This window comes from Barbus barbus (assembly GCF_936440315.1).
Source record: "Barbus barbus genome assembly, chromosome: 48".
NCBI classification, from domain to species: domain Eukaryota; kingdom Metazoa; phylum Chordata; class Actinopteri; order Cypriniformes; family Cyprinidae; genus Barbus; species Barbus barbus.
Window position 1 is genome coordinate 20,916,755 of NC_136726.1, and position 22,359 is coordinate 20,939,113.

The window sequence follows — 22,359 nt, forward strand, 5'->3', positions numbered from 1 at the left end:
CATAATGAATACAAAAATCAACCTTTATTTATCTAATATACAAAATTCAACAGCACAAATAAACACTCAGAAGTTCTTCATACTCCAAATCATAAAAATGGATGGATATTTGACTAAAGAAAATAGTGTGAGGCTGAGCTAAGAGTTCATCTTATCGATCCTCATGAGTCTTCAGCAGAATCTCAGGTCGTTCTCCAGTTTGAAGATTTTGGCCCTCAGGTTCTTCAGCTCATTCTGGACCTTTACCGTGCGACTGTTGGTCTGTCGAACTTCATGGAGAATCGCCAGGTCTTGATCAGGGCCCACGTTGAGTGTCAACTAGTGAAAGACACAGCCATCAAAATCTTTTTCAATTAATGCTAATATTAATGACTAACAAATAGTTCCCAATTTCATATATATTGATATGAGACAATTTAGTTGATTGTGTGTAGCTGAAAACCTCAAGCTAAGGAGACATATATTCTTAAATAGCAGAGATACATGAGAGAAATGACTGACTTTAAAGAGATATTTCTCCACGTCTTTCACTTTCTGCCGCAGGAGTTTGATATCGGTCTTGAATCCCTCCACCTCCATGGCCCGTCTCTTCTCCAGAGCTTCATAACGTTTAGTCATCAGCTGCAGACGTTTGGCCATCTTATCAGAGCGCTCCTAAAAACACACGTGCAAAAATCAGATGCTAGTTTGACACTAAAGCAACCTCAACATTTCAATAAAATATCAAAATATTTCCATGTCAAAAGCATCTCACCTTCAAAATAGTACTTTTTTTATAGGGGTCATCGGATGCAAAATTCACTTTTCAAGTTGTTTGAACATAAATGTGTGCTAGAAGTGTGTGTGTACACATCCAAACTATAATGATAAAAATCCACCCAGTGTTTTTTTTAATCCCTATTTTAAAATCCCTCTCTCAAATCAGGCTGTTTCTGAGGTTCCTTGTCAGAATGACGTAGTTCTCCACAGACCGCTCCCACGAGAGTTGATTGACAAGACCGTCTTACCTTAGACCCGCCCTGAGTGAGCCGAGAACTGTCTGCCTCCGGTGCAGGAGAAGACAAGATGACTCCGATTAAGCGATTAAAGTGTTTAGTTGTTGGATGTAATAATGAATATAGCAGTCATCATTAATCCTGACATCTGAGCCACTGAAGATGCAGAGGATTAACATTACTTTCGTTTTGAAGTGAATGCGCCAATCCTCGATCTACATAAATGCATCTATGTTTGCCCGAATCATTCGTGATCCAGCTTCATCTACAGAAGTGAGTATATATAAATATAATATATATAAATCGCCTTTCCTAATAATGTGCTGGTTAGCTAGTTTCGCGGTGAACTTTAGTATGCTCCATTGATATATATACCTAGATGCCTCATTATGGACGGTTTCTATGGGCCGTGATACGCAAGCCATCTGCCATTTTTGGAAGTTATAATATCTTTGAATATTCATTGATTATTATTATGGTGAATGCGAGATGGCTGACGCGTCAACGTATTTGGAGCGGTCGAATAGGGAACCTACAGATATCTATGGTCTGCTCGTCACCTCACGGAAGAGAGGGGCGGGGTTAGCAGAGCTCACGAGCATTTAAAGCAACATGGACTAAGAAACGGCTTGAAGACAGAGCTGATTTTGACAGGTTTAAGAAGGTGTTTTTTACACTACCATTGAGAATGTTTAACCAAAGTATGTTATAGACTTTTCATTAAGATCCTAAAGAATCATATCAACTTGTGGAAAATGGGCATCCGATGACCCGTTTAAATAAACATAAAAGGAGAGATTTAGCATGATGTTTAGGCTGCTCTTGTTCAGCTGAACATCTAGTTTTTTGTGAGCCACAGAAGTTAATAGTACAGGCACACATGAGGGTGGCTAATCAATTAATCATTTCTTTGTGTTCTTCTGGTGAAGGAGTTTGTTTGCGTACTTTGAAGATGTCTCGGCCCACGTCGCCCTCCTCTCTGATCTGGGACAGGTCTGTCTCCAAATTCACACACTGCTCTCGGTACATGTCAGCCAGTTTATGAGCCTGTTTCAGTTCCTCCTGCAAAGCCTGCTGGGAAAAAAAAAAAAAAGACAAAACCACTTGTAAGACCTGGATAAAGTCTTGATTCAGAAAATGAAAGAGAATGTGATTCCTTCCTATAAAAGAGTTTTCAGCTACAGCATGCTTATCCTGAACAAAAATATTAGAATTTTAAAATGACGTAATGTACTTGTACAATATGCATACCAATACATTATATTAATATAATAGATAATAAATGTGACCCTGGACCACAAAACCAGTCTTAAGTGTCAATTTTTCAAAATTGAAATTTATATATCATATGAAAGCTGAATAAATAATATTTCCACTGATGTATGGTTTGTTATGATATGACAATATTTGGCCGAGATACAACTATTTGAAAATCTGGAATCTGAGGATGCAAAAAAAATCTCCTTTAAAGTTGTCCAAATGAAGTTCTTAGCAATGCATATTACTAATCAAAAATGAAGCTGATACATTTACGGTAAGAAATTTACAAAATATCTTCATGGAACATGATCTTTACTTAATATCATAATAAATAAATAATAAATAAATTACATATATTTTTATATAAAACATTTTTTTTCAGCTAGTTGCCAAGGCAGCATTTTTCATTTTCATTTAGTTTAAGCTGATGTGCTAAAATAACTTAAACTAAAAATTCATAAAGGCTATACACAAATCTTAAAAAAAACAAAACAAAATGACCAATTAATTAAATTAAAATTAAAGTGAAAAATTGAAATTACAAATTATCTGCTATGAAAGTTTTTGTTAATTAAAAATAACACTAATAAAATGACTTCAGATGTATTTTATTTAAAAAATACAAAACAATTGAAATTAAAAAATACATTTGAATATATATATATATATATATATATATATATATATATATATATATATATATATATATATATAATGTATATATATTCAAATGTATTTCAAAATATTTATATTTATATATACATATATATATATATGTTTGAATTAATATTTTCCAAAACAATACTTTATCTTAGGCTTTAGTACAATAACAATGTAAATGGCAAATAGTTATTTCTTAAAAAAACATATCACATTCTTTTTCTCATATATTATAATTGAGTTTTAAATATATAGCTGACTTTATTATTTAATAAGGGGGTTTATTATCATCATATTTGGGTGTCTTTGGCATAAATTTTTTTGAAAAGCTCTGCCTTAAACTTCTCCAGGCATTTGTACCATTCCAAAAACCTAAGTTACTTAAAACAAAAGGAAATGGGAGCTGACACACATCAGCTGTCTGACCCTGATCTCCTCCCGGTGTGTGTGGCTGCTCTCGTGTTTGGGCTGGGAGATGAACGGAGCGTCTGCAGACAGAGACGGAGGCTGCTCGGGGAAACTGCGCTCCTCTCGCAGCCGCTCCTGACAGGAGTCCAGCTCTCGCAGCAGACGGTCCTTCTCCAGCATCCAGCTCTTCTCGTGAGCTCGACTCTCAAACTTCAGCTGCAGGAAGTCCCTGGTGCTCTCGTACAGCAGGTTCTGCGTGCGCTGCAGTCTGAACATGGGACAGAGTCTCGCTCAAACCTGGTGCTCGGGGTTTGTTGAATCAGGAGGTGGAATGAACTTACTTGTCAGTGAGGGCCGTGATTCCGTCCTGGTCACGCTGGTGCTGTACCTGTCTCTCCTCCTGATGAATGCGTCTGTCCTCCAGCAGCGCCTCCACCTGCTCTTTAGCCAGCCGCGTCTGCTCCTCCAGCTGAGCCTGCAGCGCCTCCACCTGGACTCATGCAACAACAGCAGCCATTCAACACATAGCAGGCTATTAAAATTAAATAATAAAAAAAATAAAAATAAAAATAAATTAGGACTTGCTTATTACATTAAAATGTTTACATAATTTTTTTTTATTTTTTATAAATGTTTACGCCAATTATATGTATACCTACACATTATGTACATCTATATTTATATAAAATATTATAATTAAGGTTATATTTTTTAATTTAAATAATAAAAAGTATATCAAAATAATATATATAATTTTTCATTTAAAACTTCATAATTTATATTTCAAATATATAAAATAATACATTTATAAATTCAATTAAAACATGTTCATTCTGCACAAAAACAATATAAATGAAAGCAAATTACATGTACACCTACACATTATGTATTTATATCATATTTTTATAAAACAATAATGAAAAGTATATATGTTTTACATTTAAAACTAAATGCTAAAATAAAAATATTGATATTTATTATACAAAAATATAGAAGATCATTTTTAATGTAAAACTTAATAATTTAAATATAACTTAAAATATAATAATAATAATATATACGAGTAGAAGTGCAATATGGCTGATATTTAATAAAAAATATATATATTGAATTAAAACATGTTTTTAATATATATATATATATATATATATATATATATATTTCTAATAATGCAAGATAAAAACATGTATTTGCAAATTAATTTTATGTTAAACATTAAAATACATTTAAGAAAGTTAATCCTTAATACATTTATTAATACATTTATATTTACATTTATTCATTTAGCTGACGCTTTTATCCAAAGCGACTTACAATTGCTATATATGTCAGAGGTCACACGCCTCTGGAGCAACTAGGGGTTAAGTGTCTTGCTCAGGGACACATTGGTGTCTCACAGTGGATTCGAACCCGTGTCTCTCACACCAAAGGCATGTGTCTTATCCACTGCGCCATCACCACCCATAGTAATATAAACTAACATTTTTGAAAGATCATGTGACACTGAAGACTAGAGTAATGATGCTGAAAATTCAGCTTTGCATCACAGGAATAAATTACATTTTCAAATATATTCAACATAGAAAACAATTGTTTTAAAAGATAACAATATTTCACAGTATTACTGATTCTACTGTATTTTTGATCAAATAAATGCAGCCTTGTTGACCATGAGAGAGAGAGAGACACACACCTGCAGCAGTAACGTCTGGTTGTCTCTCTTGTACTGCTCTGAACTTCTGGCATCTTCTTCTCTGGACGATTTCTTGTTTGCTGTAGTTTGAAACGTCACATGCTGTACAGCTGTTCATCTCAAAATATTATGAATGTATCAATGCACCCATAAAACCTCCACCAATTAGTAGGGATGTAACGATTAACCGCGAGCCGGTTGAAAATCGATTCAAATATGTGACGATTTAAATCGATTGAAATGCTAAACAAATCGCGATTCAATGACTCAATGTAGTGGTTGCCTCTAATTTTAAATGGAAAGAGCACAGACAAAGCCTTATTTTGTTTATATAAAGAGATTTCTTTTATTCGTGTTACTTATTTGATTTGGGGCTTGTTTTAAAATTTCTATTTAGTTTTGTTATTTATATTTACATTTTGTTATTTAGCAGACGCTTTTATTCAAAGTGACTTACAAATGAACAATAATGAGGACAGCAATCAAAACCAACAAAAGAGCAATAATATGCAAGTGCTATATTAGTATATGTGACCCTGGACCACAAAACCAGTCTGAAGTCGCTGGGGTATATTTGTAGCAATAGCCAACAATACACTGCATGGGTCAAAATTATAGATTTTTCTTTTATGTCAAAAATCATTAGGATATTAAGTAAAGATCATGTTACATGAAGATATTTAGTAAATTTCCTACTGTAAATATATCAAAACTTCATTTTTGATTAGTAATATGAATTGCTAAGAACTTCATTTGGACAAATTTAAAGGAGATTTTCTCAATATTTAGATTTTTTTTTTGCACCCTCAGATTCCAGATTTTCAAATAGTTGTATCTCAGCCAAATATTGTCCTCCTAACAAACCATACATCAATGGAAAGATTATTCATTCAGCTTTCAGATGATGTATAAATCTCAATTTTGAAAAAATTGACACTTATGACTGGTTTTGTGGTCCAGGGTCACATATTATTATAGTGTTATATTTCAAGTTCACAAAGAAATGTGCAGCATTTTGTCCAAGCTATAATAAAAGGACACATTTAATTTATAATTTGTCTTAAATCTCATTTTGTAAAAAAAAAACAATTGTGAATCAAAATCATGAATCGAATCGTGAGTTGAGTTAATCGTTACATCCCTACCAATTAGTCACTAGTAACTAAACATGAAACAAAATACAGGTGAAGGCGAACCTTTCGCTGATACAGGCCTCGGTTTCACCACCTTTGATTCCTCATGTGATCTCAGCTGGACCTTCTTCTGAGGGACTGTGACCTAAAAACACATTATTACAAAACTAAATTCATGAAAACATAAAAATCAAGCATAATACTTCCCAAATGGCTATATAATATCAAAATAAGGTTGATGTGTGTTGTTTTGAACCTTGTGTGGAGGCTCGCGATGGAAATACGTGATCTCGCCTGGATCTGGACCCACCAGCGCTAGAAGATGCTGGATCTTTTTCCGGTCCTCCAGCTCTCTGTGACGATAAAAAACACTTCAGCCTGGGATATCATGTCTGTGGTCTGGTCTCTGTGGTGAGGAGAAGTCTGACCTGATCTTGAGGCGGTCGTTCTCGGCGTACAGTCGCAGCGCCTGCTCTCGCTCCTGGAACAGATACACCTGCATATCACTGAGAGCGTTCTGGAGCTCCGCGATCTCCTCCTCGCGCTGACGCACCTCCCACTGCAACTTATGCTGCACAAACACACACAGAAAACAATAATACAACCACCAACAAATGAGATAACATCTGTGAAGAGTGGACAGAGCAGGAATATCATCCAGGTCACCTGCTCCTCCGCCGTGCTCCTGTACTTCTCCAGCATCTGCAGCAGGTCATCATGTTCTCCATCAAACTGCGCCACCTTCTGCCTGTAGAACTCCAGCAGCTCGCGGGACGGCCGCAGATACGCCAGACGCTCAGAGATGGAGGGCAGCGGAGACTCACGCTGCAGGCTGAGCTCAGGACTGAATCAAACACAGAAAAAGAGGATGAGATGCTTAAAAGTGTGGCATTTGGAAACTCAGATAATATTAGAAAATAATACTGATATACAGTGCCCTCTAATAGTACTGGAACAGTAAAGACAAAATTGCTCTGTTGGCTGCGGAGTGACATTTACAAATATGATTAAAAGATGAATATGAGACAAAACTACAGAATGTCACATTTTATTATTAGCCGTTTCAACACAAAGATGTTTTACCAGCTAAGAAGTTCAGCACTTTTAGAGTTTCATCCCTCTATCTGATGAGAGCATAAGTATTGTAACAGTTGCCTCACAGGTCTTTCTAAGTGATCAGCTGTGTCCCGTTGCATTAATTCTTCAGATATTAAAAGCAGGGAATGTGTCGTATCAGTTATATCCATTACTTCTGTATTCTGAATCTTGCATTCGATGATGACACACACAAACCAGGATGAAGACGAGGCAGCTGACTTTGAGAGAAAAGCAAGCAATTTGGATGCTAAAAGAAAAGAGGAAGTCAATTAGAGCTCTAGCAAAAACAAAGGGCATGGAGAAATCAAGAGTTTGGAAACCACCAGCGACACCAGCAACCAACAACGACCTGATCGGCTGAGAAAACAACAGTAGTTGATGACAGACAAATCATAAAAGCTGTGAAAATGAATCCTTAAAGACGTGTCTGTAAAATCACCAACAACTTCCAGAAAGCTGGGGTGATGCTTTACTGTCCTCAGGAGACTTTGACACAGAATTACAGATGCTACACAGCAAGATGCAAACCTCTGACCAGCACCAAAAATAGAAAGACAAGATTAGAGTTTGCAATAAAGCACAAAGGTGAGCCAGAAGAGTTTTGGAAATGTGTTTATGGACCGATGAGACAAAGATGAACCTTTATCTAAGGGATGGGAAAGCAAACATGTGGAGAAAAAAAGGGAACTGCAATGATCCCAAGCATACAGCCTCATCTGTAAAGCATGGTGGAGGTGGTGTCATGGCATGGGCATGCATGGCTGTCTCTGGAACAGGCCCTCTCAACTTTACTGATGACTTAATGTATGATGACAGTAGCAGAATGAATTTGGAAGGGTACAAAACCATCTTGCCTACCAATATTCAAGAAAATGCCAGCAGATTCATTGGGAAGTGCTTCATATTGCATCAGGACAATGACCCAAAACACCCTGCCAGTTCAGTCAAGGACTTTATAAGAGCAAAGAAATGGAAAGTCTTAGATTGCCCAAGTCAATCTCCAGATTTAAATCAGATTGAACATGTGCTGGTCTGAGACACTAACCAGTCTCAGACCAGCACTGCTTCTCACCCAAACATCAAAATATATCTCATTATCAAACAATCTAAAAATATATATCTGGAACATTGGGATCAAGAAACCAAAACACAAAGTAAGTTACAACTCTATCGTACTATAAAACTAAATTATGAATTAGAAGAATATCTCCAGAGTGTCAAAGACACAAAGCAGAGACAGATCCTGAGCAAGTACAGGCTCAGTGAGCACAGACTAGCCATCGAGACCGGCAGACACACAAAGAGCTGGTTACCCAGAGAGCAAAGAGTGTGTGTTCACTGTGAGACAGGAGAGATCGAGACAGAGACACTTCCTACTTCACTGTTACCAATTTAAATCAATCAGAGACATATATATCAATAAATTCACAAACATCATAAACAACTTTACAGCCATGACTGAAGAGGAACAAATAAAGATAATACTAGGAGAGGGACAGACAGCAGCACTGGCTGTGAGATACGTATGTGTGTGTGTGTGTGTGTGTGTGTGTGTGTGTGTTACAGCCTGAGAGACAGCAGGTGAATGTGTGTGTGTGTGTTACAGCCTGAGAGACAGCAGGTAAACCTGTCTGTGTGTGTGTGTGTGTGTGTGTGTGTGTGTATGTGTAATGTGTGTATTATGTCTGACCTCAGTGTGTTTCCCTACTGTCTACCACAGTGACCCTCAGCCTGTGTGTGTTTATACGTTAAACACTGTGGTATGAAATGTTCACACAAGTTCTTATTTGTTAAAATGTTTAAGTTTATATTGTTATAATGTTTGTATTCTGTTATTTTCATTGTTATTATATTTCAAGCTTTGGCAATATTGTATTTTTTACAGTCATGCCAATAAAGCAATATTGAATTGAATTGATAGATAGAGAGAGATAGAGATAGATAGATAGATGGATGAGAGAGAGAGAGAGATAGATAGAGAGAGATATAGATGGATGGATGAGAGAGAGCGATAGAGAGATATAGATGGATGGATGAGAGAGAGAGATAGAGAGATATAGATGGATGGATGAGAGAGAGCGATAGAGAGATATAGATGGATGGATGAGAGAGAGAGATAGATAGAGAGAGATACAGATGGATGGATGAGAGAGAGCGATAGAGAGATATAGATGGATGGATGAGAGAGAGAGATAGAGAGATATAGATGGATGGATGAGAGAGAGAGATAGAGAGATATAGATGGATGGATGAGAGAGAGCGATAGAGAGATATAGATGGATGGATGAGAGAGAGAGATAGATAGAGAGAGATACAGATGGATGGATGAGAGAGAGCGATAGAGAGATATAGATGGATGGATGAGAGAGAGAGATAGATAGAGAGAGATACAGATGGATGGATGAGAGAAAGCGATAGAGAGATATAGATGGATGGATGAGAGAGAGAGATAGAGAGATATAGATGGATGGATGAGAGAGAGAGATAGAGAGATATAGATGGATGGATGAGAGAGAGAGATAGAGAGATATAGATGGATGGATGAGAGAGAGAGATAGAGAGATATAGATGGATGGATGAGAGAGAGAGATAGAGAGATATAGATGGATGGATGAGAGAGAGAGATAGAGAGATATAGATGGATGGATGAGAGAGAGAGATAGAGAGATATAGATGGATGGATGAGAGAGAGATAAGAGAGATATAGATGGATGGATGAGAGAGAGATAGAGAGATATAGATGGATGGATGAGAGAGAGCGATAGAGAGATATAGATGGATGGATGAGAGAGAGAGATAGAGAGATATAGATGGATGGATGAGAGAGAGATAAGAGAGATATAGATGGATGGATGAGAGAGAGATAAGAGAGATATAGATGGATGGATGAGAGAGAGATAGAGAGATATAGATGGATGGATGAGAGAGAGCGATAGAGAGATATAGATGGATGGATGAGAGAGAGATAGAGAGATATAGATGGATGGATGAGAGAGAGATAGAGAGATATAGATGGATGGATGGATGAGAGAGAGATAGAGAGAGAGAGAGATAGAGATAGATAGAGAGATATAGATGGATGGATGAGAGAGAGAGAGCTATATGATATATATATATATATATATATATATATATATAATTTACCTTGTACGTTTTTTTGTAGGAGAACCCATCATTATAGTGTATGGCCTAAAATAAAAAATTGAAAAAAGGACTTTAATGTGATGCACTCAAAATACATTAAAAAGTGTCATAATGAATCAATTAAAATTAAATTATTTAACATCAATTTTAAGGTGATTTTTATCTAAAATAATAATCTGTAGGCGATCAAACTTTAATCTAAAATGAATTAAATTACGCAATACATCAATATTCATAAGGATATCCCAAAGTAAAGCTGTTTTATGATCAGAGTTTATGGTTGTCATGTAAACAGACGCTTTGCGGTGGGAAATTTGAACGAACAAAGCTTTATACAGTTTATTTAGACTGTTTAACCATCGAATTAACTGCTTAAATGATAACTTTAGTCACTTCATGCATTCATCAACCTGTTAGATGTGCAGTAAATAGTTCATGTTGCACAATAAAACCTGAATATCATAAATAACGGTCGTTAATGATTGAACTAACCAGCTACATGTGCCATTCCCAATATTTACCGCACGATTACTGTTTACTCACTGTTATAATAATATTCTGGTGGTAAACCAAATGTTTATGTAATATTTACCTTCTGCATGCGTGTGTATGTTCGACGCTCGCTTTTAAAACACGCCGGTTACAATACAAACCGGAAGTGTCGGTGTTTAATGGAGCGCGTCCTGACTGCGTCCCCTACGACGCAGAGTCTGCGCAACAGACTCCAGCAGCAGACGCATGTCAGTTCTACACTGTTTCCTGCTGACACACACACACACACACACACACTGCACGGGGAATGGTTTAGATAAGAGCCATACACGGATTTCCTACGTGGCCTTTAGAGCTAGTAAAACATGTTTGACAGCTGCTGATAGCATGTGAGCTAATGTTTAGCAGCGCAGGAGGAGTCATGCTCAGGTCGAAGTAGTAGCACTATCTTGCCTCTTCATTTATTTCGAAGAAAAACATGGCAGAGATCTTTTTCCGCTTGAATATGTTTAGAATCGGTTGGAGAGGCGTGAAATTGAGCAGGAAAGTCACTAATGCAGCTGTTTCTGCGCAGACGCAGCGCCGCTACAGCACAGTGAGTTCACGCTCATTATTATTATTATTATTATCGTTCATAATTTAATCCTCAGTAATAATAATGAGCCGACAAACACCCCAAACCACAGCAAGACGAGCAGTGCTATGTGCTCTTAGGCTTGTGTTGTTTTGTTTTCGTGAGTTTCTGGCTGTGTTTCAAAACGTTGTGAGCTGCCTATGTAGACAATATTATATTATAATCATGTATATATACAGTTATACATTATTATAATGTAATAATTATTTCTATGTGTATACATACATCTAAAATAATTAAATATTCTATATAAGATGTTATATATATTTTTTAAATATATGACTATATAAATTTGTGTATGCAATAAATACATGTCTATATATAAAGCATTATTTTGTATGTAATAATATATATTAAATATTATGCACAATATATTATTAAATATTATACACACACACTTTTAATGACATTTTAATGAAAAGAAAATCAACAAAAATGCACCTCTTGATTCTCAAAAATGCAAATAATGAACAAAAAGTGTCTAAAAGCCTCTGATACTCAAAAATGATGCCCAGGTAAACAGCATACTATAGGTTTTGACACACAACCTTTGACATTTGGCAAGATAATGGAACTTTTGCAATTGATCTACGTGAACTTTCAGCTGGATTTGTGGGGTGTTTCCCTCTAAATAGCACAGCAAATGTGAGGGGAAGCACTCAAGGTTTCACTTTCCTTTCGCAGGATATGTGAAAACAGTCTTAAGGCGGGAATAAAACACTGTGTCATTAGGGGCTGGTGTGGCGTTATGGTTCAGTTTGGGCCTGAATTTGATCTGTAACTTGAAGGTTGTAGGTTCAAATCCCTACTCAAACCATCACCACTGTGACCTTGATCAAGACATTTAACCTTAACAGATGTGTACAGTTGGTCACTTTAGATAAAAGTGACCGTGCAACACAAAACCAGTCATAAGAGTCAATTGGGTCATCTGAAAGCTGAATAAATAATCTTTCCATTGATGTATGGTTTGTTAGGATCGGACAATATTTGGCCGAGATACAACTATTTGAAAAAATGGAAACTGAAAAAGTTTAAAGTCCTTTAAAGTTGTCCAAATGAAGTTCTTAGCAATGCATATTACTAATCAAAAATGAAGTTTTTATATATTTACGGTAGGAAATTTACAAAATATCTTCATGGAACATGATCGTTACTTAATATCCTAATGATTTTTGGCATAAAAGAAAAATTGATAATTTTGACCCATATTGTTGGCTCCAGGGTCACATATAAGTGCTAACTAACTAATAAAAACTTGCAATTCATTTTGTTTTGAGGATGTGTGCGAACAGGAGCGCAGCTTGTTTGGGCTTCTGTTTGACATTGACGGGGTGCTGGTACGCGGACGGACCCCCATCCCCGCAGCCAAACAGTGTTTCAGGAACCTGGTGGACGGCGATGGAAAATACAGGGTTCCTGTGGTGTTTGTGACAAATGCAGGAAACTCTCTGCGAGAAACCAAGGCCGAGCAGCTGTCTCACCTTCTGGAGGTCGAGGTAAGACACCTGATAACAGGTGTGACCACAAATATTCTGCACTGTCAGTAGTTTACACATAACATGATTTGTTTACATGTGTCCGAGAGTAAAACAGGACAGTTTGATTTCTCCACACAGGTGTCACCAGACCAGGTGGTGCTGTCCCACAGTCCTCTGCGGGTTTTCACTCAGTTCCATGACCTGTGTGTGCTGGTGTCCGGACAGGGACCCGTGGTGGAAGTGGCACACAAGTATCCTTCTTTACCTTGGTTATGAGGACTATGATTATAAAAATATAGATTTTAAAAAGAAAATCTATATTATATTATATATAATAATTTATTACGTATGTGATTTATAAGTAATATGTAATGTAATTTATGTATTACTTAATAATTAGTTATTTATTATAAAAATATAGTAATAATTATAACACATTTTTTATATTTAAATTATATATAATTGCTATAATTATAAGTTATATATACAGTGCCCTCCATAAGTATTGGAGCAGTAAAGACAAAATTGCTCTGATGGCTGTGGAGTCAAGACATTTACAAATATGATTAAAAGATGAATATGAGACAAAACTACAGAATGTCACATTTTATTATTAGCCGTTTCAACACGTTTTACCAAATAAAAAGAACAGCACTTTTAGAGTTCATCCCACTCATTGATGTGAGCATAAGAAACGCCTTTGGCGACGGCTTATGGTAGAGAAATGAACATTTGATTCACAGGCAACAGCTCTGGTGGACATTCCTGCAGTCAGCATGCCAATTGCACGCTCCCTCAAAACTTGTGACATCTGTAGCATTGTGCTGTGTGATAAAACTGCACATTTTAGAGTGGCCTTTTATTGTGGCCAGCCTAAAGCACACCTGTGCAATAATCATGCTGTCTAATCTAATCTTGATATGCCACACCTGTGAGGTGGATGGATTATCTCGGCAAAGGAGAAGTGCTCACTAACACAGATTTAGACAGATTTGTGAACAATATTTGAGAAAGTAACATAGAGAAATACATAGAGAAAGTCTCGTGAAAACTGGGGGCAGAAACAAAAGTGTTGCGTTTATAATTTTGTTCAGTGTAGTTATTTAATAATCAAATTAAAATGTATAAAATATATTTTAAGAGTTTAATTTCATAAAAATGCTTAAATTATATTTGTAAATTATAATAAATTTCTATAATTACTATAATACTTATAAATATAATTTTATTTTTAAATAAAGTTTATAGTATAATAAAAAATATATATATAGTGTGTGTGTGTATATATATATATATATATATATATATATATATATATCATTTGTTTGTTTTTGTTTTTAATTGTCCTTGACAAAAACTCCAGTGTAGGTTTCAAGAACGTTGTGACCATTGACATGCTAAGGGAGGCGAATCCTCTCCTAGATGTAGTGGATCACAATCGCAGACCCAAAGACCCGGTGAGTAGAAACAATGATATTTGAATATTTATGTGTCACTATTACGAAGATTCCTAATCTTAACCATTAAGCACTGACTATATAATGTACTTCCCCAGATTCCCCCATCTAAGGATTTGCCTCCAATAGATGGTAAGTTTCATTCCACTGCTTTCACTTTTTGTTCTGGAAATCTGCGTCCATTCTTATCTGTAATTACTGTCAATTTACAGCTGTCGTCCTGTTCGGCGAGCCTATCAGGTGGGAGACCAACTTACAACTAATCACTGATGTGCTCTTGACCAATGGCAGGCCAGGAAACCCTGTGACATCATTGCATTACCCACACATCCCCGTGCTGGCCTGCAACATGGATCTGCTGTGGATGGCTGAAGCCAAAAACCCTAGGTCAGTGTCAGGAAGATTTTTTAACCTAATGGCTAAATGGTGGTTAAATCTAGCATTAAATGACAAAATACTGATGTTTTTTGTCATTAGATTTGGTCACGGCATGTTCCTCGTGTGTCTGGAGAGCATCTATAAGAAGATAACAGGCTGTGAGCTGAAGTATGAGGCTCTGATTGGAAAGCCCAGCGTTGTGACTTACAACTATGCCGAACTGCTCATTAGAAAACAGGCCGAGAATCTGGGCTGGACCCGACCGGTCGAGAGACTTTACGCCATTGGGTGAGTCAATGATTTGATGTTTTGAAGACTGAATGGTCAGATTTCATTGACCTTGAGCCCATAGCATACACTACTGGTCAGAAGTTTAGAATAATTATGTGTTTCTTTATGTTTTTGAAAAAAGTCCAAGGGTGCATTTATTTGGTGGAAAATATGGTAAAAACAATAATATTGTGAAATATTACAATTTAAAATGTTTTTTTATTTATTTGAATATATTTTAAAATGTAATTTATTTCTGTGATCAAAGCTGTATTTTCAGCATAATTATTCCAGTCTTCAGTGTCACATGATCTTCAGAAATCATTATAATATACTGATCTGCTGCTCAAGAAACATTTTTTAGAATATTTGTTGAATAGAAAGTTCCAAAGAACAGCATTTATTTGAAATAGAAATCTTTTGTAACATAATAAAAAAGATGTCACTTTTAATCAATTTAATGCATCCTTGCTGAATTTACTTTCTTAAAAAATAAATAAATAAACTCCTACTAACCCCAAACTTTTGAAAGGCAGTGTATCACATTTTCCACAAAAACACTAAGTGGCAAAAACAGTTTTCTTTAAATAATAAGAAAACATATTTCTTGAGCAGCAGATCAGTATATTGGAATGAAGGATCATGTGACACTGGAGTAATGATGCTGAAAATTCAGCTTTGACTACAGGAATAAATTACATTTTACAATATATTCAAATAATAAAATATATATATAAATATTATAAACTGTAATAATATTTCACAATGAATTTGTTAAATAAACGTAGCCTTGGTGAGCAGAAAAAAAATCGATCTAATTATTGAAACTTTTGACCAGTCAAAATGTCTGATGCATGTGTATCTCTCTCATAGTGACAACCCGATGGCTGATATTTACGGTGCAAACCTGTACAACCGCTACCTCAAAGCGATGCATCGCACCCGTGCGCAGGTGCAGGGCGGCTCGAGCAGCCAGGTACCCGGAGACCTGCAGTGTGACGATGCAGCATCCGACGATGCCAAAGGTTCAGGACGGGTGATGGTGGGAGGCTCGTTTGATCACCGTCTGCCCGAAGGGTGCAGCTCCATCCTGGTCTGCACGGGCGTCTACAACCGCGACCACCAGGACCTGCCCTCGGACCCCAAGCAGACGGTCACAGAGCAGCAGATCTTCCACGGTCACCGGGACTTCCGCTTCGACCCCAGTCTGACACAGCCCTCCTTCATGGTGCATGACGTTCGGGATGGAGTGGAGTTGGTCTTCCAGCTGGAGGGTTGGTCACTGCAGTAAACCATCATTTATTACACCACGACTACATGCGATGAGTCACAACTAGGACTGCAAAGCGATTAATCGATTCAAACTAAAAGTGTATGTTTACATACTATATGTGAGTGTACTGTGTATATTTATTATGTATATATAAATACACACACAAATGTATATATTTTTAAAAATATTTGTATGTTTATAATTTGTATTATATATAAATATGAATTTTACATATAAATCTAACATTTTTCCTTAATATATACATGTATGTGTGTGTATTTAAATATACACAGTACACACACATATATTATGTAAACAAACTTTTATTTTGAATCGATTAAACGCGACTAATCGTTTTGCAGCCCTAGTCACGACTTGTCGAAACGAAATCAATCCCCATTATAATTCCTGTCCACACAGGAAGTGTCCATGGCGTCTTCAGATTTTATATTTTTGTTTGTTGCGTTTAAATTTTTTATATGCTTTTAAGCTATTTTTGAGCCATTTTATTTTTCCTGTCTGTCCGAAATGATTTTACTTACAAATATCATATATGTTAATTAATTGCATTGAATTTTATTAGTTAAATACTCAAGCGTGTAATATTTTTGTCACTTGCCCTCTAATTTAAGTCATGTTTTGCATTTGAAAACCTGTTTCCAGAGTAAAATATAAATAACGTAATTTGTCAGTAGTGTAGCGATGTATAAGGCACAGCTCGCAACAGCTAAAAATAGACTTTTACGTAACTGCACAAATATACAATTCGCTGAGGCTCATTTCTGCTTAGAGTAAAACAAAGGCAACTTTGTATCTTCCAGTTCACCCGACTTTACATCTTACAGTACAACATTTCTTATTTCTTACACTTTTTCTTAAGGTGATGTCACATTTAATCCCGTATTGCAAAGCTCAATTAAATTGTCTATTTCCAATATTACAGTAGCCTACATTTAAGCTAAATACAAAAGTGGATGTCCTATTAAAGAGATCAAAAGGTAGATTTATAATGATTTAATAATGTTTCATATTTTTATAAATTGCAGTATTGCATTTTTTGGAGCAATTTAAATTGTTCTTGCTAAAGTTTATTCAAATGTGTTATATGTTATAGATAACAAATCAAGTTTTGCTTTAAATGTGACATGTGAATGCATTTTCTTGGGCTATAAATATATAATATATTTCTATAAATATATAGAGGTCAAAATATATTTTTAAATGCTTTTTAAATTGAATTTATACATTTCAAATATATTTTCAAAAATATACAAAATGGGCAAAAATATATTGGTAGAAAATATATTTACATAAATATATTTTGAAACATATTTCAGTAAATATATATTTTTGTGCTGTTGGAAATGTTATAAACCATACAGCTTTCTGTTGGTCAGTGCCGCAAATGTGTGACCAACTTGACCTTGTTGCAAAATCTGTAGGAGGATCTCTTTAGACCTCATGGGAAAATCCTAATCATGTATATTCATACAGAAAAGACTGGATTTCGCCCACAAATATTCACAGAACACCTTAAGAAAAAGTTTAAGAAATAAAGATGCATTGTGAAGTTGCAATTAACTACAATCAATTGGAAGAAACAAAAGTTGCAATTACCTTTTTTTATGCTAAAGCAGTAACAGGTTTCAATTAATTGTATTTTTATGCAGTTACATAAATGTAATTTTTATGCTAATGGAGTTTTATTAAAAATATGCCAAACTTTAGATACAGTGTTTTTCATCCACTTTACTGTTACTGCAGTCTGCTGTTGACCTGGTTGGTGTTTGTTGTGTTGACACTTCCAGATGTCTTTGTCATGTCGGTTAACAGTGTTACATCTTGTCCCAAATCATGCCTTCGCGCTCAGTCTTGTCTAAGCTGTAACCCTTATTCTGCAAAAACTCTTTCTTGTGAGATTTAAAATGTAGCAGTTAACGAATGAATGAGTTTCGCAGAATGATGTTTACGTTCTAGACAAGCTGAAATCAAGTGCACCATTTGGGACCTCAAGTGGCTTATGGGTAAATCGTTATGAACCCAAACAGAGCATTGAAAGAGATTCGGTGTGATATTTTCACAAGCACAAGGTTAAACGCTTGCAGCAAGGAAAGACGTTCATCCATGAAGCCATACTAGTTAATGAAGAAACAACACGATGCCATTGACAGGAGGAAGTGCGTTTTTTCTCCCCAATAGGTGGAAATGTGTGTGTTCTCTGATATATTTGCCATTAAAGTTCACATACGCCTCAGTTAGTTTGTGTAAATGTGAACACTTTGGTTTGCTGTATAACACAGTACCTCTTAAGTGGCGTTCACACAGTTCGTATACTTGCGTTTTGTTTGCGCTGTTTTGTAGTTGTATTATGTACACGAGTCGGGTGTTTTGGGCATAATGTCGTACTGTATTTTCAGACATAATTCAAGGTAAAAAATTGTTCAACTTTTACAATTTACATGTGCAATTGCTCTGTCTAGCTTTTTTTTACGCGTTTTGTATGAACTGACTGGTAGGATAACGCTGTCAGCAGTACAAGCCGCGTGATTATTATTGGTTTGTTTAAAAATTTAACACAGATAATCCTCAATTCATATCTAGTCCTTTAAGTATATGAAGTTTTACGAAAGAACAAAGAATGCATTTATTGACTTCTGTTTGTAACGTTTTATGCATTTTATTGTACTGTACACAAACTACTGCAGAATAAATATCCCTCAAGAGGTAATCTGTAATATTGTACTTGTATACATGTTCACAGAGTTAATTCATTAAATGCATTTTACATTTTCTGAGATGTCTGATTTGTTTTTACACCACACCCACAATATTTAGCGCACCATATTTGTGTTTGCGCTCAGCAAAGCGTCAAAGGTTTCTAATTACAACCTTTAGCCAATCACAGACATGTTGATTTCTGGAACGCAGTGGCCAATCAGAGGCCTTGGAATCCACTCAGTGCTCAAAACACAGCAGTTTTGAATTTAAGTGCTGACAACTAATTCTTTGTAAATGAAAGATTTCTTAATTATAACGAAAATTTGTGAGATCGCAATAAACCAAAATAATTGACAGCTTTTTAGTGTGCAATATGCAAGATTTCCTATTCATTAAATAACTACAGGAATACAAAGTGTGGTAAACGGTAAAGCTATTTGAGCAACAAAACAGTATGATTTATGATTTTGATTATTAATTAAAATATGATAACAAAATACCACATTCTTGCGTTAATAATAAAGTGGAAAGTAGTTGACCAATATGTGCACCTGGGCACTGATTTTTAACGATGAATTTGAGAAAACTGATGCTTGTCAGCAGTCACATGACCTCTTCTCCAGGTGTTCTCCTTCATCTACTGGATGAGAGTCTGAGTGCAGGAAAACAGTTGGTGAATCTGATTGGCTGTCCTGATGGACTACTCCTCCGTGTCGCACTATGAGTTCCCGTGCCATCAGTTCGAACGCTTCCTCGATGTTGTGATGCTGTTTGGCGGAGGTCTCGAGTGCCGCCAGCGCACCTGTCCGCTCCGCCAGCGTGCACGCGTCCTCAAACAGCACCTGCCGCTGTGCCTCCAGGTCACACTTATTACCTGCAGGACGGAAAATATATCATGAATCTCGAGTTTGTTTGCTGCTAAAAGCCTCAAGCATCTATCCTGAGTAGTTTTCAAAGATTTGATCCAAATAATCGATAATAGAGATTTCAAAAAAGAAAAATTGGACAAGAACCAAGTAAAAAAAATAACATGAATGAATCAGTGTCATTCTCTGTTACAGATCTTGTTGAGAGTTAATAAGTTAAATCATAAAAAAATCACGCACATACTATTTATTTCTGCTCTAAAATAAAATTTTAAAATGATGAAAATTAATCTGCTGTATAAATATATACATATATATATATATTAATGTGTGTGTGTGTGCACACGTGTTTTTGTGACATATGAGGACACAAATTTATATAATGACATGGGTATTACAAGAAGGTGACTTATGAGGACATTACCCCCATGTCCCCATTTTTCTAAACGCTTATAAATCATACAAAGTGAGTTTTTTTTTGAGAAAGTAAAAATGCACAACGTTTCCTGTAAGGGGTAGGTTTAAGTGCAGGGTTGGTGTAGGGCGATAGAAAATACAGTTTGTACAGTATAAAAACCATTACCCCTATGCAATGTCTCCACAATTCACAAAAACAAACGTGTGTGTGTGTGTGTGTGCGCGCGACCCTGGAGCACAAAACCAGTCTTATGTTTCGCACGGTATATTTGTAGCAATAACCAACAATACAAGGGGTTTGTGCAGGCCTAAACGGGGCTCGGGGGAACAACTGGGAGACCCAAAGACGCCTGTCCATGACGGTCATTATGGCCCTAAATATGAGGCCCCGAGCTTTAGTATGATATAGTAGAATGTGTTTTTGACTTTCTTACCATGTGTGGAAAAGTACAGCTGTTAAGAGATGTAACCTTGAAGGCTAGGGAAGAGATATAAAGGTGGAGGAAACATCCCTTTGTCTGTCGCACTCTGCAGCAACTTGTGTTTCTGTACTGTCTGACCTTCTTTGCAAAGAATAAATTAAGTGGGTTTGTCTCTTTAGCTGTGAAAGTCATTTTCATTTTTTCTGTGTGTCAGAAGTTGGGATTCCTTGGATGTGCCTTTTGGACCCGAGAGCGGACGGTGACTGTACATCCTGGACTTAGAAGTCACAACCCTACCCCGAACAGATTGAGGGACGAGGGACCGACCGTCGGGGCCCGGAAGGGGACACCACTGGAATCAATAAACGAACCCAAGTGGCATCAGATCTCTCTGGTAAGAGACAAATCAAAATCTTCTAGAAAATTTGAGTTTTGAAATTAGGACTGGAATTATGAAAAGGGGGATAAACCATAGTGCTGGTCTGACTCTGTGGTAAAGCAGCGTGATTAAGACATTTCGGAAGGAAATTGAGTTCACGTGGCCGAATACAGCACAGTCAATACATTTCTAGGGAGAAATTGAAACTGTGTGTGTGATTAATCGGAGTGTGGGAAGCACTCTGCCTGTCCGATTTTAGGTGAAAGGTCAGATCTGTTGGAGACATTATCTACGCACTGAAAATAAATCCACAGAGAAAGAAACAGCTGATATGGGGAAGTCCCACAGCAAGCTCGCCAAATATGATGCACTGGTTTTTTGTCAAAATGAGAAAATTACATGGCCAAAGATGCATGCAAGATATAGGGAAGTTAATCAAGTATCGTGATTTTCCGAGAGAGGGAACACTGAGTGTCACAAGATTGAATGTTGTGAAGGAATCGGTTTAAGAGGGAAGCGAAAAGCAGAAAGGGTGGTGTGAGAAACATATGTGTGGGAAATGTGAGCAGACGATGAATTGTTGGATAGAGGAAGCAGATAAGAGGGAAAGAACTGGCATATGGAAATGAGAAGGGAAAGAAAAATGAAAAATGTGAAGAAAAAGTAACTGCACCACATAAACCTACTAACCCCTCTGATGTTTCTGTCTCTGCACATGCACCGCCACCGCATCATCACGATTCAATGATGGTTTTTAAACCATGGACTGTGAATGATATGAAAGAAGCAATGGCCCATTTGCCAAGCCCTGATGGAGCAGGTGAAATTCTCTGCTGAACTGGTCACGTTCTGCAAGGAGTTCAGCCCCACTGTGCACGAGCTGAGAAGGCTGCTGGCAGTGAAACTGGGAACTGGCATAAAGTGAGTGGGAAGCTGCAAAGGGAAGATTGTCAGAGAGAACACAGTGACTGGGAACACAGGGCTAATGCGGAGTACCGGACAGCTGTTGCGGAGCTGGCTGGAGCTATAAAAAATAGCATTCCCAGCGCGTGTGGACACAGCAAAGATTGGAAACTGCTGCCAGAGCAGAGAAGAGTCTGTTCAGGATTATTACCATCGACTCTACAAGATATTCAACAAACACAGCAGCTTAATAGAGCCCGACGACAGAGGAAATCAAT

The 22,359-nt window shown here is 36.6% G+C and overlaps 3 protein-coding genes across 4 annotated transcripts in view; 1 reads left to right on the plus strand and 2 right to left on the minus strand.

The window, feature by feature from the left end:
- On the minus strand, positions 1-11,186 carry ccdc77 (coiled-coil domain containing 77). Its single transcript, XM_079412152.1, has 12 exons — positions 10,984-11,186; positions 10,392-10,436; positions 6,816-6,993; positions 6,578-6,720; positions 6,406-6,502; positions 6,213-6,294; positions 5,017-5,096; positions 3,665-3,813; positions 3,342-3,591; positions 1,941-2,066; positions 502-654; positions 1-318 (listed from the first exon to the last, which is right to left on the minus strand). Exons 2-12 carry the CDS (start codon positions 10,421-10,423, stop codon positions 172-174), a joined length of 1,437 nt encoding a protein of 478 aa, XP_079268278.1. The 5' UTR covers positions 10,424-10,436; positions 10,984-11,186; the 3' UTR covers positions 1-171.
- Positions 11,175-21,812, plus strand: hdhd5 (haloacid dehalogenase like hydrolase domain containing 5). 2 transcript variants are annotated; one of them, XM_079412153.1, is made up of 9 exons: positions 11,175-11,478; positions 12,798-13,016; positions 13,137-13,249; positions 14,362-14,455; positions 14,554-14,587; positions 14,668-14,842; positions 14,933-15,121; positions 15,977-16,377; positions 21,014-21,812. In XM_079412153.1, exons 1-9 carry the CDS (start codon positions 11,362-11,364, stop codon positions 21,079-21,081), a joined length of 1,410 nt encoding a protein of 469 aa, XP_079268279.1. In that variant the 5' UTR covers positions 11,175-11,361; the 3' UTR covers positions 21,082-21,812. The 2 variants fall into 2 exon arrangements, with proteins under 2 accessions (XP_079268279.1, XP_079268280.1); XM_079412154.1 differs by lacking the exon at positions 21,014-21,812 and having other exon boundaries at positions 11,232-11,478; positions 12,813-13,016; positions 15,977-16,497.
- Positions 19,026-22,359, minus strand: part of rab19 (RAB19, member RAS oncogene family) — a 9,572-nt gene continuing 6,238 nt past the window's right edge. The window contains exon 4 of the mRNA XM_079412155.1: positions 19,026-19,968. Within this exon, the coding sequence (XP_079268281.1) occupies positions 19,691-19,968 (278 nt within the window). The 3' untranslated portion in view covers positions 19,026-19,690. The remainder of the gene's footprint in view (positions 19,969-22,359) is intronic.

Bases quoted from the DNA above. Each gene is read 5' to 3' on its own strand.
- hdhd5 (XM_079412153.1), top strand. From the start codon at position 11,362: ATGGCAGAGATCTTTTTCCGCTTGAATATGTTTAGAATCGGTTGGAGA. The intron at 14,456-14,553 runs GTGAGTAGAAAC...GTACTTCCCCAG, and splicing joins ATCGCAGACCCAAAGACCCG to ATTCCCCCATCTAAGGATTT. The intron at 14,588-14,667 runs GTAAGTTTCATT...GTCAATTTACAG, and splicing joins GGATTTGCCTCCAATAGATG to CTGTCGTCCTGTTCGGCGAG.
- ccdc77 (XM_079412152.1), bottom strand. From the start codon at position 10,423: ATGATGGGTTCTCCTACAAAAAAACGTACAAG. The intron at 5,097-6,212 runs GTTCGCCTTCAC...TTCAAACTACAG, and splicing joins GAGGCCTGTATCAGCGAAAG to CAAACAAGAAATCGTCCAGA. The intron at 3,814-5,016 runs GTGTGTGTCTCT...GCATGAGTCCAG, and splicing joins ACCAGACGTTACTGCTGCAG to GTGGAGGCGCTGCAGGCTCA.